At 38.6% G+C, this 15,654-nt stretch overlaps 1 protein-coding gene across 6 annotated transcripts in view; it reads right to left on the reverse strand.

Moving 5' to 3' along the window:
• The window catches only part of atxn2 (ataxin 2), a 102,614-nt gene that overhangs the window by 24,165 nt on the left and 62,795 nt on the right, over positions 1-15,654 (reverse strand). For 4 of the 6 annotated variants that reach the window (XM_072587554.1, XM_072587550.1, XM_072587549.1 and 1 more), the window contains 4 exons: positions 14,124-14,302; positions 11,547-11,756; positions 8,941-9,117; positions 308-523 (listed from right to left, as the gene is read on the reverse strand). In XM_072587554.1, coding sequence (XP_072443655.1) covers positions 308-523; positions 8,941-9,117; positions 11,547-11,756; positions 14,124-14,302 — 782 coding nt within the window. The remainder of the gene's footprint in view (positions 1-307; positions 524-8,940; positions 9,118-11,546; positions 11,757-14,123; positions 14,303-15,654) is intronic. The other 2 variants (XM_072587553.1, XM_072587552.1) reach the window with 1 other exon arrangement.

The raw sequence follows: 15,654 nt of genomic DNA on the forward strand, positions 1-15,654 counted from the left end.
CAAGTTCATCTCTTAGTTACAGAAGTTTTGCACCATCTTTACAACAGAATTATTTGTTTACATATTATATTAAGGATCATTCTGAAGTTATGACTTCTAAAGCTGGTGGGTCAGGTTTAGCTTATTTCTAAATTGGTACCCTAATACCATCTGAAAATTACGTAAATATATTTTTTGAAATGGAATCAAATATCCTCCACAAATTAAAATAAACAAAATTCAACACTCAGCAGGGATGATGCACAACATTATAGCATGGGCAGCAAAATAACCACAAAATCTGAACAGAAAAATGACTTGCCTTCAGATGATGGGGTAACAGCTCTATTCACAGCAGGGGTGGCTGATGTAGGAGATACAGCAGCAGCAGGCATGGCTAAAGATTCAGCTGGAACGCTGCCAGCTTGAGAAGAAGATAACATCATTCCACTTGAAGCATTTCCAGGACTGTACTGGGACGGTTGGTTACCATGTCTAGGAGATCGCGGTCTGTGTGTTTTGGGAGATAAACGGGAACTTGATCCTGAAGTTTCAAAGGAAAAGTTAAAATAGTTTCTAGTAACCATTGCACCTTAAATAAGATTATCCAAATTACACAAAAGTATTCTAAACAAAATTGAATTAATGGTTCTGTATTATACAGCTTCAAACAGAAATTAATATTTTCATTAACCAGATTATAATAATGGCCAAGAACAACTGTAACCAAAATTGTGGAATGAAACAATGAAAAACAAGAAAAAAAATACCAAATTGGGAAAAGGCCATTCAGCTTTTAACATCAGTTTTCTTTAATGAAAGATGCACAGCTGTACTGATTGGCTTTGAACTAACCAAATTTAAAATGGTCAAGTTTAACAGTCAAAGATAAACATCCTTGGTCACTACTTAATTGCAAGTTGCTGCTACATTGAATGCACAAGAACTATATATTCATACATTCATACCTGGGATGCTTAAATAATCTGGTTCTCAAATTCCATTATAACCTGTCTTTGTTGAATTTTGTGGGTTTGAGGTTTTTGAACACGAAAAGTTTAAATGCGCCACTTGGTGCAATTTTGACAAAATCATCATATACAGTTCTACATGTTAATACTGATGAAGGACCATTATAATTTTGATAAAACAATTCAGTCAGCAAAATAAGTGGTTAAAATAAAAGATGAGAAAATTGAATTTAAATCCAATTTATTGTGCATATGATGCATACTTATACTCAAATTTGAACAGGCAAATAATTACAGCTGCCTTTCCACGCAGCTTTGCTAACTAGCCAGACTTTAAGCGCAAATGTGGATACAGTCACACGGACCTCCATTCTGTAATGGAGGTCCACGGTACAGGGGAGGAAAAAACAACCTTACAACATCAGTGTAATGGTCAATTTAATCTATCAGTGCAGGCCGATTTGCTTGAGAAGACGAATGAGAATGAGGCTTAGTCTGCCCTAATTAACTTTAAATGGCTTAGGAATGGCAGAATCAGGAGGACATGCATCTCAAAAGTTGATAATGCAGTCAAATTCAGCTGCCTAACTGTATGAGTCGGTTAAATTTGAAATGGATGGCATTATAAAATACATGAAAAACTAAAATAGGTTTACAATTTTTATTAGATATTAACATGCTGAAGGCACTGTATACAAACACTGAAAAATACTGCAGCGTTCAGTGAACAAAACAAATATTGAATCAAACTTCTAACAGTTTTTGACAATGTCATTCCTCCTTTTCTCTATTGTCCAACTGCCCTTAAACTGAAAACAAGTGCTGGAGATCACAACAGGTCAGATAGCATCCACGGAGAAACAACAAGCTAATACTTTGAATCCAGATGTCTAATGAAGTCATCGAGACTTGAAATGTTCACTTACTCTTTCGCCATAGATGCTGCCTGACCCACTGATCTCCAGCATGTGTTGTTTTCGGCACAGATTCCAGCATCTACATTAACTTGCTCCCACTTTGAGACTCCCTTACTTGATCCCACTCAACTATCCAATCAAAGACAAAGCAAATGCAGCAATGGCAAATCTTCTTGAATTATTAATGGAGAGCCTTTCACCTGATTTATCCTTGGAGACCTATTTCTTAACTACATTCTTCTCCTTGGTGACATTATTCACATAGAAACAGCTTCAACATGCATGCTGACAACTCTCAGGTCTCTCTGCCCAATACATCATCCACCATGCCATGTGCTGTTGAAGTGCTCAACTAACAGCTTTCCATGGGAGACTGGTTAGCAAGGTTAGATCTCATGGAATATAGGGAGAACACTCACCCACAGATTCTATCAACAAACACATCGACCTGGGCCCAATATACCGGCCACTGCAGCAGACAACTAGAACTGACAACCAGAAGCGGCAGAGACAAGCCACTATAAATGCCGGAGGAAACATCACAGAAGCGCTTCACAAGAGGCTCCCAAGCACTGAGGATGTCACTTAGACAGGGGACGAAATGTTTGCAACACAAATTCCCAGCTCGGCGAACAGAACCACAACATTGAGCACCTGAGCTACAAATCTTCTCCCAAACTTTGAGTAGGGAGAACTGTCCATTTGGATACAGAACTGGCTCAAAGGTAGAAGACAGATGATGGTGATGCAGGGTTGCTTTTCAGACTGAAGTCCTGTAAGCAGTGGAGTGTCACAAGGATCAGTGCTGGCTCCATTACTTTTCATCATTTATATAAATGATTCAGATGTGAACATAGGAGGCATAGTTAGAAAGTTTGCAGAAGACACCAAAATTGGTGGTTTAGTGGACATCGAAGGAGATTACCTCAGATTACAACTGGATCTTGTTCAGACGGGCTGAGGAGTGGCAGATGGCGTTTAATTTGGATAAATGCGAGGTGTTGCATTTTGGGAAAGCAAATCTTAGCAGGACTTATACACTTAATGGTAAAGTCCTAGGGAGTGTTGCTGAACAAAGAGACCTTGGAGTGCAGGTTCATAGCTCCTTGAAAGTAGAGTCACAAGTAAAGGAGGAGTTTGATATGCTTTCCTTTATTGGTCAGAGTATTGAGTACAGGGGTTGGGAAGTCACTGTACAGACACTGTTGTGGCCATACAGGACATTAGTTAGGCCACTTTTTCAATACTGTGTGCAATTCTGGTCTCCTTCCTATCAGAAAGATGTTGTGAAACTTGAAAGGGTTCAGAAAAGATTTACAAGGATGTTGCCAGAGTTGGAGGATTTGAGCTATAGGCTGGGGCTGTTTTCCAAGGACCATCACAGCTGAGGGTTGACCTTATACAGGTATTTTAAAATCATGAGAGGCCTGGATAGGGTAAATAAACAAAGTCTTCTCCATGGGGTGGGGAGCTCAGAACTCGAGGGCATAGGTTTAGGATGAAAGGGGAAAGACATAAAAGAGACCTAAAGGGTAACTTTTTCACTCAAAGAGTGGTACGTGTATAGAATGAACTGCCAGAGGAAGTTATGAAGATGCAGGTACTATGCCTTTAAAAGAGTAAAACCTAGCAGTGACAGAACCAAGTGTTCTCAATAAGACATAATGTAACACGTGCTCCAGCTACTAGGGTAGCTAAAACAACAAAACAGATTCGAATTCAGCCAGTTTAAAATTATACCCTGACAAAAAAACCTAATTTCAATCAAGTTTGAACTGAGTGTACTGACAATCTTAAAAGCCAATGACACAATCCGATGCTTTGGGGGGTATAAGACCAGAGAAAATTGAACAGTTGGGAGGAGAACTGCCACAAGACCAACTGTATACTGCTACTCATAGCTCTGAGGGGTACCTCTTAGAGGAGGAGTTTGCACAGAGAAAAGCCTCAACACTGACCTGGAGAGCCAATCTACCAATGAAGATAAGGAGAAGATTCGACCACTGGCTGGTCTTAAAAGCTGAATTTCTCTATCAATCTTAATTGGGCGTTTTATCAGACAAGTATTATGGAAAGGATGATAAAAGATAGGTTAGAGGAAGGAATTGTTAATAATTGTTAGTTAATTATTCTGTTACATTTTAAGAAATAAAGTTGTTAATTTTTACTTTAAATAGTTCTTGGCCTATAGAATCTTCAGATTGCCGCATGGGATAAATCTTTTCTTTGTTGCTGGTTTTAAAATTAAGGAGGAGTATTTATCCTGTGTCATAGCAAAGTGATGGAGGCTAGCACAATTGCAACATTTAAGAGGCATTTGGATGGGTATATGAATAGGAAGGGTTTGGAGGGATATGGGCCGGGTGCTGGCAGGTGGGACTAGATTTGGTTGGGATATTTGGATGGCATGGATGAGTTGGACCGAAGGGTCTGTTTCCATGCTGTACATCTGACTCTGACTCTATAACTCCTACTGTGCAAATTAAACATGAGGAATAATGGAGTCACTGTAGTGTTGATGATTCCAATTGTTCCTTTGCCACCGTGTAATTCTGAAGTAGAAAGTTTGCTATTTCTCTAACAGCGCTGACTATCGAGCTCCAGACCCCTATACTACCACAAGGACGACTACGTAATACAACTTACACGTCTGCTTCAGCTCACTACCCACTGAAAAGCACACCCATATCACTTATCTCCAAACTCAACTAAAATCCCAACATTTTTACTATTAGAAATTTTTATCTGCTCAAAGCATTGTGTACCATATTGTCCACTGCAGTGTCAATGCTTCTCAATACCCAATGTCATGGGGCATGGATAGGATAAACAGACAAAGTCAGGGAGTCCAGAACTAGAGGGCATAGGTTTAGGGTTAGAAGGGGAAGATGTAAAAGGACGCAAGGGGCAACTTTTTCACGCAGAGGGTGATGCGTATAAGAAACGAGACGCCAGAGGAAGTGGAGGAGGCTGGTACAATTGTAATATTTAAAAGGCATTTGGATGGGTGTATGAATAGGAAAGGTTTAGAGAGATATAGGCCAAGTGCTGGCAAATGGAACTAGATTAGGTTGGGATATCTGGTCGGCATGGATGAGTTGGACCAAAGGATCTGTTTCTATGCTGTATATCTCTGACTCTATGACACAAGCACAGCAGCACATTAAGAAAATTAAGTTCCTATATCCATGCTTCCTTTGAGTTTTGCGACTTTAGCTCAATTAAACCGGTCAAACAAAAGAGCAAAACCTCCGAGGTACAAAGTCTTAAAACGGAATAAAATCCAGCTAATGTTACAGCGCCACTGCTGACTAGCTGACTGCGTAGCTATTTTTTCAGCAGATTGCAACAGTAATTGACATTCTTTGAAGTACCATTCCTGCTATAAGCTTCCTCAACAAATAAGTTAAGAAAATAAATCAAACAAAATAGAATGGAGCTGTACTCCATACTCCTCCTAATTTATTTTTTTTTAAAATTGTGTGTGGATCTCTAAAGTCCATCCGCATCATTAAGTTCTGAAAGTGAAAATTCTTCCTGCCAATCTTTTATTCTAGTTCCCTTCATGCCCCAATGAAATTAGGTCTCTCCCAATACTTAGTTGTCTTTTTCTACTATTGTATATCTTACAGTACATTGATCGCCACCTTATAAGAGCTCCTGCACTAACACTTGATTTGCCTTATTTCCAGATCAGTAGCGCGCTCATTCTTGTTGGACTGGACACGTATGTTGTAGGAAGTTTTCCCAAGTATTTGTCGCTCCATTCTTTATGCTAATACTGTCCTAATCTACGTTCGGTAAATGCTCCAGCACAACTCCTTGGTGATGCTGACATCTCTATTTTCTCGACAGATTTGCTACTCTACATTAAAGACCACCTAGGAGTGGGAAGAAAGTACACTGAATAAAGCAATTGCAACCTTTTGGTTCATTACCTCTCGCTAGATTAATTGTCTTTAAACCCTCTGGAAAATTCGCTTCATCACCATCACCACCACCATCATCACCTTTCCTTCCTTTTCCATCTTTTCTGAACACCTCACACCCAGAAATATTTAATATTCAGGCCCATCCTTTCCTGCACCAGACTTGTCATGGCCACATCACATTTCATCATGGCAATTCGCAACTGTAACTTGCAATTTTTATTATTATTATATTCTACGTTGACATACATGGCCAGTATTCTGATTTAGACTTCAGTAATTTCTGACCTACCTCAACTTAACCTATTAACTTATTCTCTAAGCTGTGGTTGCCTGTCAGTCTCTAAATATTTTGAGGTGTTGTTTTCTGCACTAATACAGACTCATGATCCCAACTCTGGAACCCAATCCTAGCTCAGTGAGGGTGCAACATCCGAATTATACTGGTGCCATTTTGCTCAGAGGCCCTCCTGGACTATCTTTCCAGCCATTCATTTACCTGCCTCATTCTTCGATTTCTGGACTCACTGGAGTAGCACTGGAGCAATCTGGAGGTTACTGCATTTGAGGTTCTGATTGATAATGATGTGGAGGCACCAGCATTGGACTGGGGTGGACAAAGTTAAAAATCACACCAGATTATAATCCAACAGGTTTATTTGAAAGTACAAACTTTCAACCTAGCTCCCTAAATTCTGACTGCAGGACCACATTGGTACCAACTGGTACCAAGAGCAGAACAGACCACAACTCCTGGATGTTCACTGCCTCCCAAAAGAATGTGGTGCTGACATCCTTCGCTCTCAAACACAAGGGAGACAGCACAACATCCTGCAGTTATGTCGATGGCCACGGAAATATCCATCTGTCTCCTTTACCTATCACCTCAAATTAACGAATCCCTAATCACTACTGCTTTTCTTCTTCCACCTGTACAGCTGAACCATTCACACTGCCATAAAATTGGCTCTGACAATTCTTGAGGAACCAGCAACCTCACCAGCCTCCAGAACAGAGAATGTATTTGACAGCAGAACTGCCAGCTTGTTCCTCTCCAACTGTATGGCAGTCACCAGTTTCTTTTCTGCCTCCAGACTTGTAAGCTACAGTGTGACCAACTCACTGAACATGCTATCCACACAACACAGCTTCACAGATGTGCTACAATAATTCCAGACCACCCAAGCTCTGAAAGCTAATACACAAACTTCTACTGCTGGCAGCACATGTGGTTTTCTAGGACACCCATAAGTTCCAATACTTGACATTTTTACAGGCTACACGTGTCACTCAATTGAACTAAGCCATGTCTTAAACTTACTTCCTTTACTCTACTTTGGATTACTTGTATTACTGAATATTAGCCCTAAATTTTCCTCATTTTTGCTGCTACCAATTTTCTGTTCGAGTCATACCTGGCACACAGGAAGATGGCTGTGATTGTTGGAGGTCAGTCAGCTCAAGAACATCTCTGCAGAAATTCCTCAGTGGAGTTGACTAGGCCCAACTATGTTCAATGGTCTTCCTTCCATCACATGGTCAGAAGTAGAGATGTTCACCAATGATTGCACAGTGTTCAGCGCTTGTCATGACTCCTCAGACACAAACAATCCATGTTCAGATGCAACAAGATCTGGACAATATCCATGGACAAGTGGCACGAGTGTCACATAAACGTCAAATGATGACCATCACCAATAAGAGACAATCTAAACACTGTCCCTTAACATTCAAATCATGTTACCATGAGTGGAGCCCCCACAATGAACATGATTAGGGTTACCACTGACCAGAAACTGAACTGGATTCATCATATAACAGCAGTGGCAAAAACAAAAAGTTGCAGATTAGGAATACTGTGGCGTGTAACTCACGTCCTGACTCCCAAAAGCCTATCCACCATCTATAAGGCACAAGTCAGAAACATGATGAAATACTCCCCATTTGCCTGGATGAGCACAACTCTAACAACATTCAAGCAGCTTGACACCATCCAGGACAAAGCAGCATGCTTGGTGCCAAATCCACAAGCATTCATTCCCTCACCACTGATGCTCAGTTGCAGGAGCAAGACACTGCAGAAATTCAAAGATCCTTAGATAGCATGTTCCAAATCTACGATCACTTCCATCTAGAAAAGACAGGGGAAGCAGATACATAGGAACACAACCACCTGCAAGCTACTCACCATTCTGATTTGGAAATATTTCACCGTTCCTTCAGTGTTGCAGGTTAAAATCCTGGAATTCCCTCCCCACAGACTGCAGCAGTTCAAGGAGACAGTTCACTGCCATCGTCTCAAGGGCAATTAGGGATAGCAATAAATACTGGCTGGCCCGCTTACTTCAGCTATTAAAAATATGCTTTTCTAATTCACGGTCATTTAAACACTGTCCCAATAGCAGTTTCTTGCCAATGATTTTCTGAGATGTGATTGTTGTTATTCTCTTGAACTTAATACTGGCCATTTCCACCGAGCTGAATGCTGTGCTATTTGAATTCCCAAGCAAGTGGTTTAGGCATTGAGCTTCCGCCCTAATTTATACACACACACTCTCAGAAATGCTCCATCGTAGGTCTAACGTCTTTCAGGCTCCCAGATAAAACATACTGGCTGCTTGTGATTTCATTGTTTGCAACATTTGCCAAGAATGCATCCCTTTTGAACAGTGAGACCGTACTGCATTCTGAAGCTCTCCTAGTTAGTCATTCATTGGCCTCAGCCTGCGAACTCATCCAAACACTTACTGCTAGATTATGCTGTTTCCACTCTCAATGTAACTCTCACACTTCCTGATCTACACTTGTGCATTCCTCAGTCCCTCTGATTCTTAGCCTTATATGCTCCAAGCTCTAAAGTCCTCTACCTCTACATGATATTGCCCCTCCCATCTCCTCCAAACTCTTGTCTGACTCAGGCCAAATGGCCTGGAATTGGCAAATCTAAACTGTCTGTTCATTCATTTTTTTGCATGGAAAATCTCCTCAGCCAATGTTCTGATCACTGCTCTAATAGCTCCTTTTTGGTTCTGTGATCCATTTTTGCCTGAATAATACAGAAAAGCCACCAAATGCAATTTGTTATTGGTTTAAAAAAAACCCTAAAAGAGTTAAATCCAACATTTCAAACTTAAGTAGATTTACCTCCACTGACTACAGATGACCAAGTCCCTGCGGAAGGATTGTTTCGTGGAACAGGAGCAGAAATTTCTCCAGACACATTGTGACCTATGAAATCTGAACCTGAAGACACGCCAGTTCGACCAGAGGGACCTCTATGTCGAGGATGGCGCTGTGCCTTCGGAGACATTCGTGGGGGACCTTGATGACAAAACAGAACGCAATTAATATTAATACATGGAAAATGGCATACAAAATGAGAAACTGATAATCTCGAAGTTTAGGCTTACAGACTGGGAGTTTCCCAACAGCTTTGCACTCACATGTAGCTTGCAGAATTAGGGTGCTCAGAAGATAACATATTGCTGTTCGTAGAACCTCAGACTTTTATTGCTGCTCTTTACGGATCTGAACCATTTAAAAAAAGTTTGAATCTACAGATTTACTAAGAATGTTCAGTACTGAAATAGGCCGCCTAGCCCGGATGATCTGTGCAAGAGTCTTTGCCCCCAAAATACCCCTCGCATCCTACTTTATGTAATGTCAACAGGGAGTACAGAGGTGTGAAATTCACCTTATAGATCATAAAGGCCTCAAGTTCAAAATTCAATGGCCAAGTATAATGGGTAATAGAAATCTGTAAATGGACATAGCCCAGGAGACAGGGAAAATAACTTCAGCAGAAAAGCAAATGATTCTTATTTACTACATCAAGAGCTCTGAAAATATACAGATGAAAATCACAAAAGACTCAGACTCAGTGACATTCTCCAGAAAGCTTGCTATAATCATAATCTAGTCCATAATTCATATTAATAATTGAGGGAATCTTTAGGGAGCTTAAATTTGTATAGGTAAAGTAATTAAAATGCTGGATTTTACCTTGGATGTTATCTCACCCTTGAAACCATCATGGTTGACCCTGTACAGCAACTGGCACAGACCTATCTGCCTGTTTGTAGATGGGAAAGCTACATTCCTTGTACAGCCCATTCTTATGCTCACTTGCTACACGTTTGCACTTCTCAGCGAGTGCATTAATTAGCTGTAATCAGGACTGGATACTCACCAAATAATTTTTCTTCCCCACCAGTTCAGTAGTATAACAGCACCAACAACCAATTACTTGGTGTATTAGCTCTCTTTTTAAAGTAATACTCTATACAAGTTAGAATATGCACTATATGACTGTTTCTTCAGCAATCTGAAAAATCTCATAGTATTGTTTGCAAAGCTTTCACTCCAACTACAAGCATCAACTTGTTGTACATATGAATAACCCTACATCTCCAAGTTGATGTCTTTCTTACCATTAGAAAATTAACCATTTTCAAATATTTAGTACTCAGAATAGAAACCATTAAATCCTTTTGGCTCTAATTGTCCAGAGGTAATTTGTTTCGATGATATACCACATGTAAGAAATGCTTAAGCAGCCATAAACATGCAGTAAAGCTGTGATACAAGTTGGCCCCTCAAGCAGCCACATAGCAACGTCTCAAAATATTAACTTTACAAATAAATACAGTTTTGTACACAAACAGTAACAAGTGCACTGTAAGCAGTTTTAGCTCAAAAGGTTACGAGATCACCCAAATTCATGTAAAATGACCGCACCTAAGCTAACCTGCATGTAGCATGGAGAATATTAACTGATTGAGTGGATATGATCATGTGTGATACAAGGCCTGTTGCGGTCAGCCAGCTAACATTTTCAATTAAAAACTTAAAATATGTAGGTTAAGTAACATCTGAGAAAAGGGTTTTGCTTCAGAATAAAATGTTTAATGTTTCTCTCTATAGATGCTTCCCAGCATGCTGAGCAAGCCAATGTTTTAATATTTTTGTTTCATTTCCAGCACAGTCCTTTGGTTTGGCTTTGTGTTTAAATTCTCATACTCATTGCCGTTCAAGGAAATATTCAGAATGTTAAAGTGGAAATTCCTATGAAGTGGTTAGTTCAACTTGCCTATTAAATAAATTGCATCACGTTGGAATTCATTGCATAAAATTTGGGAGAAATGAGCTAGATCCTAAAGTAGTGTAAAATTTTATTTAGATCCTTTTGAATATTTTTATTCCCGACAATACCTAAACATTAAAATAATGGCTAATTCTACAAAATGAAGTGTCCAAGGTACTTTTTTGAAAAGCGAAAGTTGCACGCCAATCTGGACTGGTCACTGATTAGTTTATGAAGCAGCAATCTCTGATCACTTGCTGTTGAGACAGTTATTCTGCAACCCACAATTTCCACCACTAAACGAACTTGCACATAGCATAAATGATTAAGTCTCACAATCAGTGCCACATTAAAATAATCTTACTTGAATGTCAGAAGTAGCCCGTTGGAATTTAACTAATTAATTTTTCAAGGCAAGTTGTGTAAGCCACATGCAACCATTGATCATCACACAACCGTCTCAAATACATATTTATATAAATACTCATTTCCAATGACCAAGATATGTATTTCAAGAAAGCTGGTTACGGACAAGGTAATGGCAAGCAAGAAGGATTAAACATGCTTAGCTTTCAAATGGCATACATGTTGCAAGTTAAGAAATAAAATAGAATATTATATAACAAAGAAATTGAACAAACATATATGGAAGGACTAACTGTGGTACCTTCTGAAGACATGCGTTTAGGCATAGTAGAGACAGGAGCTGGAGAACCATGAGCAGAGGGGTGAGACGGAGGCCTTGAAGGCCGTGAAGGGGGCCTGGAGGGCGGCCTGGTAGGAGTGGCTGCCCGAGGTGGAAGAGAGTTGGGAGCTGACTGATAGCGAGAAGGTGGGCGTGAGGAAGGAGATGGGCAAGGCGAAGGCCAGGCAACACCTGACAGAACAAATGATATAAAGGAAAGTAAAAACTAAAGAAAAATATGGGAATAAGTAACAAAAAAACATTATATACACTTCACGAGACAATAAATAATAAAATAATTCACAATTTTTGTCAACATTTCAAAACATATTGCACATTTAAAAATAAATGCAGTATACAGAGTATACTGGCACAAGGAGAGAAAAGTGAGTGTTTTAAAATATCTTGTATCTCAGCTTTTTGGGAAGCAACACAGAGCTTTTAATTTATTTTAAAATGGAAGCAAGATGTGGTTTGAAAGCAAGCACTTCTAATGTGCATTAAGACTTCCATACTTTTTTCCTTGTTCGGAGGTGCTTTTTAAGTGGTGTTTCATGAACGACACAATGTGATCTTTTTAAAAACGTTCTATAAAAATATTTAAGAAATATTGTATTTGCAGTAACATTTGGCTACACAAAATATCACTGGATTCAGTACTGTAAATACACAAATCAATGTTTGTTAATTAGGAGATATTCATTATCACAGAAATTTGGGAGATCATGGAAAAATTGTCTCTACAAACGGGTACTGAATAATAGTGATTGCTAAATTCCTTCAACTGATGGCAAATGTAGAATACAAAAAATATGCCAAAGTGTTTTTTTAGTGTAAGCGACAAGTGTTATGAATGTAATTTTTTATTTTGCTAATAATATTTAGAAGTTACAAAACTGCAACGAGAGAGGAAGAAACAACTCTAAGTTAACAGTTTAGAGCTCAGCAGGCTAAGACTGCCAATAATAAGACATAGAACACCTCAATTCATGTTCTTAATACCAAAATAAAGTACTCCACACCACCTGACATAACCAAATGTGAAGAAAAGCTGCATCCACTTCGGTTCCCAATTTATCAATGTTCCAACTGGTGGTCTTTTTTTTCCCTAATTCTCAAATCAGCCATCTTGTGAATAACAAATAAAAATGAATTCTAAATGCTGTGCTTCATTCTGAATGGATGAAAGGCAGTTACTTGACATAAAATTGTAACAGGTGAACCTACAGTGCCATACATTATCCTTTTAATGGATGGTTGTTACAACAATAAATTCATAGACCAGTTTACTTTTTTAAAAAAAAAGTTTTTTGTCCTAGGAATGAAACCCCTCAGCCTCAAAAATCAATAATTGTTGTAAACATTAATATACAGATGGATGATTTGACTTTCCAATTTCATAATTAAGATTCACTAATATTGTTCCTTTATAACAAATATCTTAAAGAAAGACTTCAATTTCATTGAACTACTTCTGTGTTATACATTACTGTGTTTTCAACCCTTGATATTGTCCACTTAATATCTGAGAAACCAAATCTAATTCAAACAAATTTTGTTTGGTAATTTTATAACGTTCAGGCATATGACCAACTGTGCTCTAATTCACATGGATCATTATGTCTAATTGAATTGGCTATGGGATAATTAAAATTTTGAGGTGTTCCCAGATCTTGCACAGCAGCTATCTATGGCACTGAAAGTTCACAAACTGCAACTTCAGTTATGCAAATCAGCTAATTTATATATGCTAAATAATTCAAACAGTTTGGTACTGAAATATGTCAAAGCACACTAATTTGTGTGCAATAAAACAATGTACATTAAATAGTCAAAGCCATGTGTGTTTTTTTATATATCTGAAGACTTTAGCTAAAACCCCTTTGCGGCTCATTATTACCTTAACCGTACTTGCAAGAGAAGAAAGGGAATTCCAAAAGGATCAATTTCAGGACAGATAATTGAAAACAACTGCGGTGAAAATTAAATTTTAAGATATCATGTATAATCACAGAGCACTCCGGAGAACTTTTAGTTTACCAGAAGCACAGAAACACGTCCTTCGTGTATATCAAAAAGATACATTTACCAAGTACTTCTGCCCATTTATACTTGGATTATACTTGTGCATTTATAAATAATCATGCTAGATGTAAAACATACCTCTCAGCTCTATCAATATGTTCAAATGTTTCTTGTCCTACAGAAAGTATGCCATATACAAATAAGAAGTCACCTATTGTGCAGCTACACTGACCCCAAGTGAAAACCAAACAAGCCTTTTTCTTGAGACCAATTTGGATTTAAATTTGCACAAAATCATTGTATAATTATACAGAATTATACATTAATGGATTTTAATAACCTTAATACATACTGCCGCATCCATTTTAAAGGGCTCAAGATTTCTAACAGACTAAGTAAAAGACCTATCTATACACTTTCCAATATTTTGGTTCTACTGACTGCAGAACCAGTGAAATTTCAGATTGCATTGCCCACATGTACAACTAGCATTATTGATAAAGGTCTCCTTCTTAAATTGAAGTAAATACTTGCCTCCATTAACAACTCTTTGGTCTGTCCCAGAATTAGGACTGTAATCCGTTGTATGAGATCCAGCCCGGGAAGGTGGTGGGCCCGAGCTGGACTGCCCAATCCTTGGTGAATGCTGTCTTGTACTTCCCCAAGACATTCCATCCCTATTCCTTTGTCCTGGTGGAATGTACTTATTCTCCCTACATAAAAAAGAACATCACTGATCTAAAAATAAAACATATGCATTGCAATATTGCTTAACTATAAAGTGAACAATTAAACCATATACCCTCTAGTTACCATTACTTAAGTGTGAATTTGAATGGGGATGTAGTGGAGTATTCAATCATTGGGAAGACAAGTTGTAACTTCACCCAATACTTTCAAACTTGACCTTCAGATAAGTAGGAATGAAGTCTTGAACGGTTACTTTTCTACCACCTGATTGCAAAAAAGCACAATCATTGTATTCTTAACTGCTGTTTAGCTTTTAGGACAATGTAAAATAATAAACCTAGAACTGTTTGATTATTTGTTTCCTTGATAATCATTGTTGTAATACATTATTTTAATGTGATGATTATAAGTATATTTTGTACAGGACAAAAATGTTGACATTTATAATAACCAAAATGATTTCTCAAGATGACTCAAATAGAGGGATTAAAACACATTCTTTAAATTTCATCATACTCTGGTTTAAACCATATATGCATAAATACATCATTGACTCTTTACTTTTATCATATTCGCTGCAACCTGGGGTGGTCAGTTTCAAAACAACAGGATAGCCACTTAGGACAAAGACAAGATTTGTTTTTACTTAGAAGGTTGTGAATCATATGAATTTTCTACCCCATAGGACTGTAGAAGCTCAGCCATTAAGCCTGCTTAGAGCAAAGATTGACAGATCTCTAAATATGAATTACATGAAGGGATAAACATAGAACATAGAACAATACAGCACAGAACAGACCCTTTGCCCCACGATGTTGTGCCGAACATTTGTCCTAGCTTAAGCACCTATCCATGTACCTATCCAATTGCAAAGGTCACCAATGATTCTGACTCTGCCACTCCCACAGCATTCCATGCCCCCACCACTCTCTGGGTAAAGAACCTACCCCTGACAACTCCCTTATACCTTCCAGCCTTCACCTTAAATTTATGTCCCCTTGTTACACTCTGTCGTACCTGGGGGGAAAAAAGTCTCTGACTGTCTACTCTATCTATTCCCCTGATCATCTTATAAACCTCTATCAAGTCACCCCTCATCCTTCGCCGTTCCAATGAGAAAAGGCCGAGCACACTTAACCTATCCTTGTACGACCTATTCTTCATTCCAGGCAACATCCTGGTAAATCTCCTCTGCACCCTCTCCAAAGCTTCCACATCTTTCCTAAAGTGAGGCGACCAGAACTGCACACAATACTCCAGATAAAGGAGATAATGTGGGGAAAAAGATTTTGAAGGAAATGATCAGCCATGGTTATGCTGAATAATGGAGCAAGCTCAATTAGGCTGAATGATTTGCTTTGTTTCTCAGGATGGA

This window comes from Chiloscyllium punctatum, chromosome 17 (genome assembly GCF_047496795.1).
Source record: "Chiloscyllium punctatum isolate Juve2018m chromosome 17, sChiPun1.3, whole genome shotgun sequence".
NCBI lineage: Eukaryota > Metazoa > Chordata > Chondrichthyes > Orectolobiformes > Hemiscylliidae > Chiloscyllium > Chiloscyllium punctatum.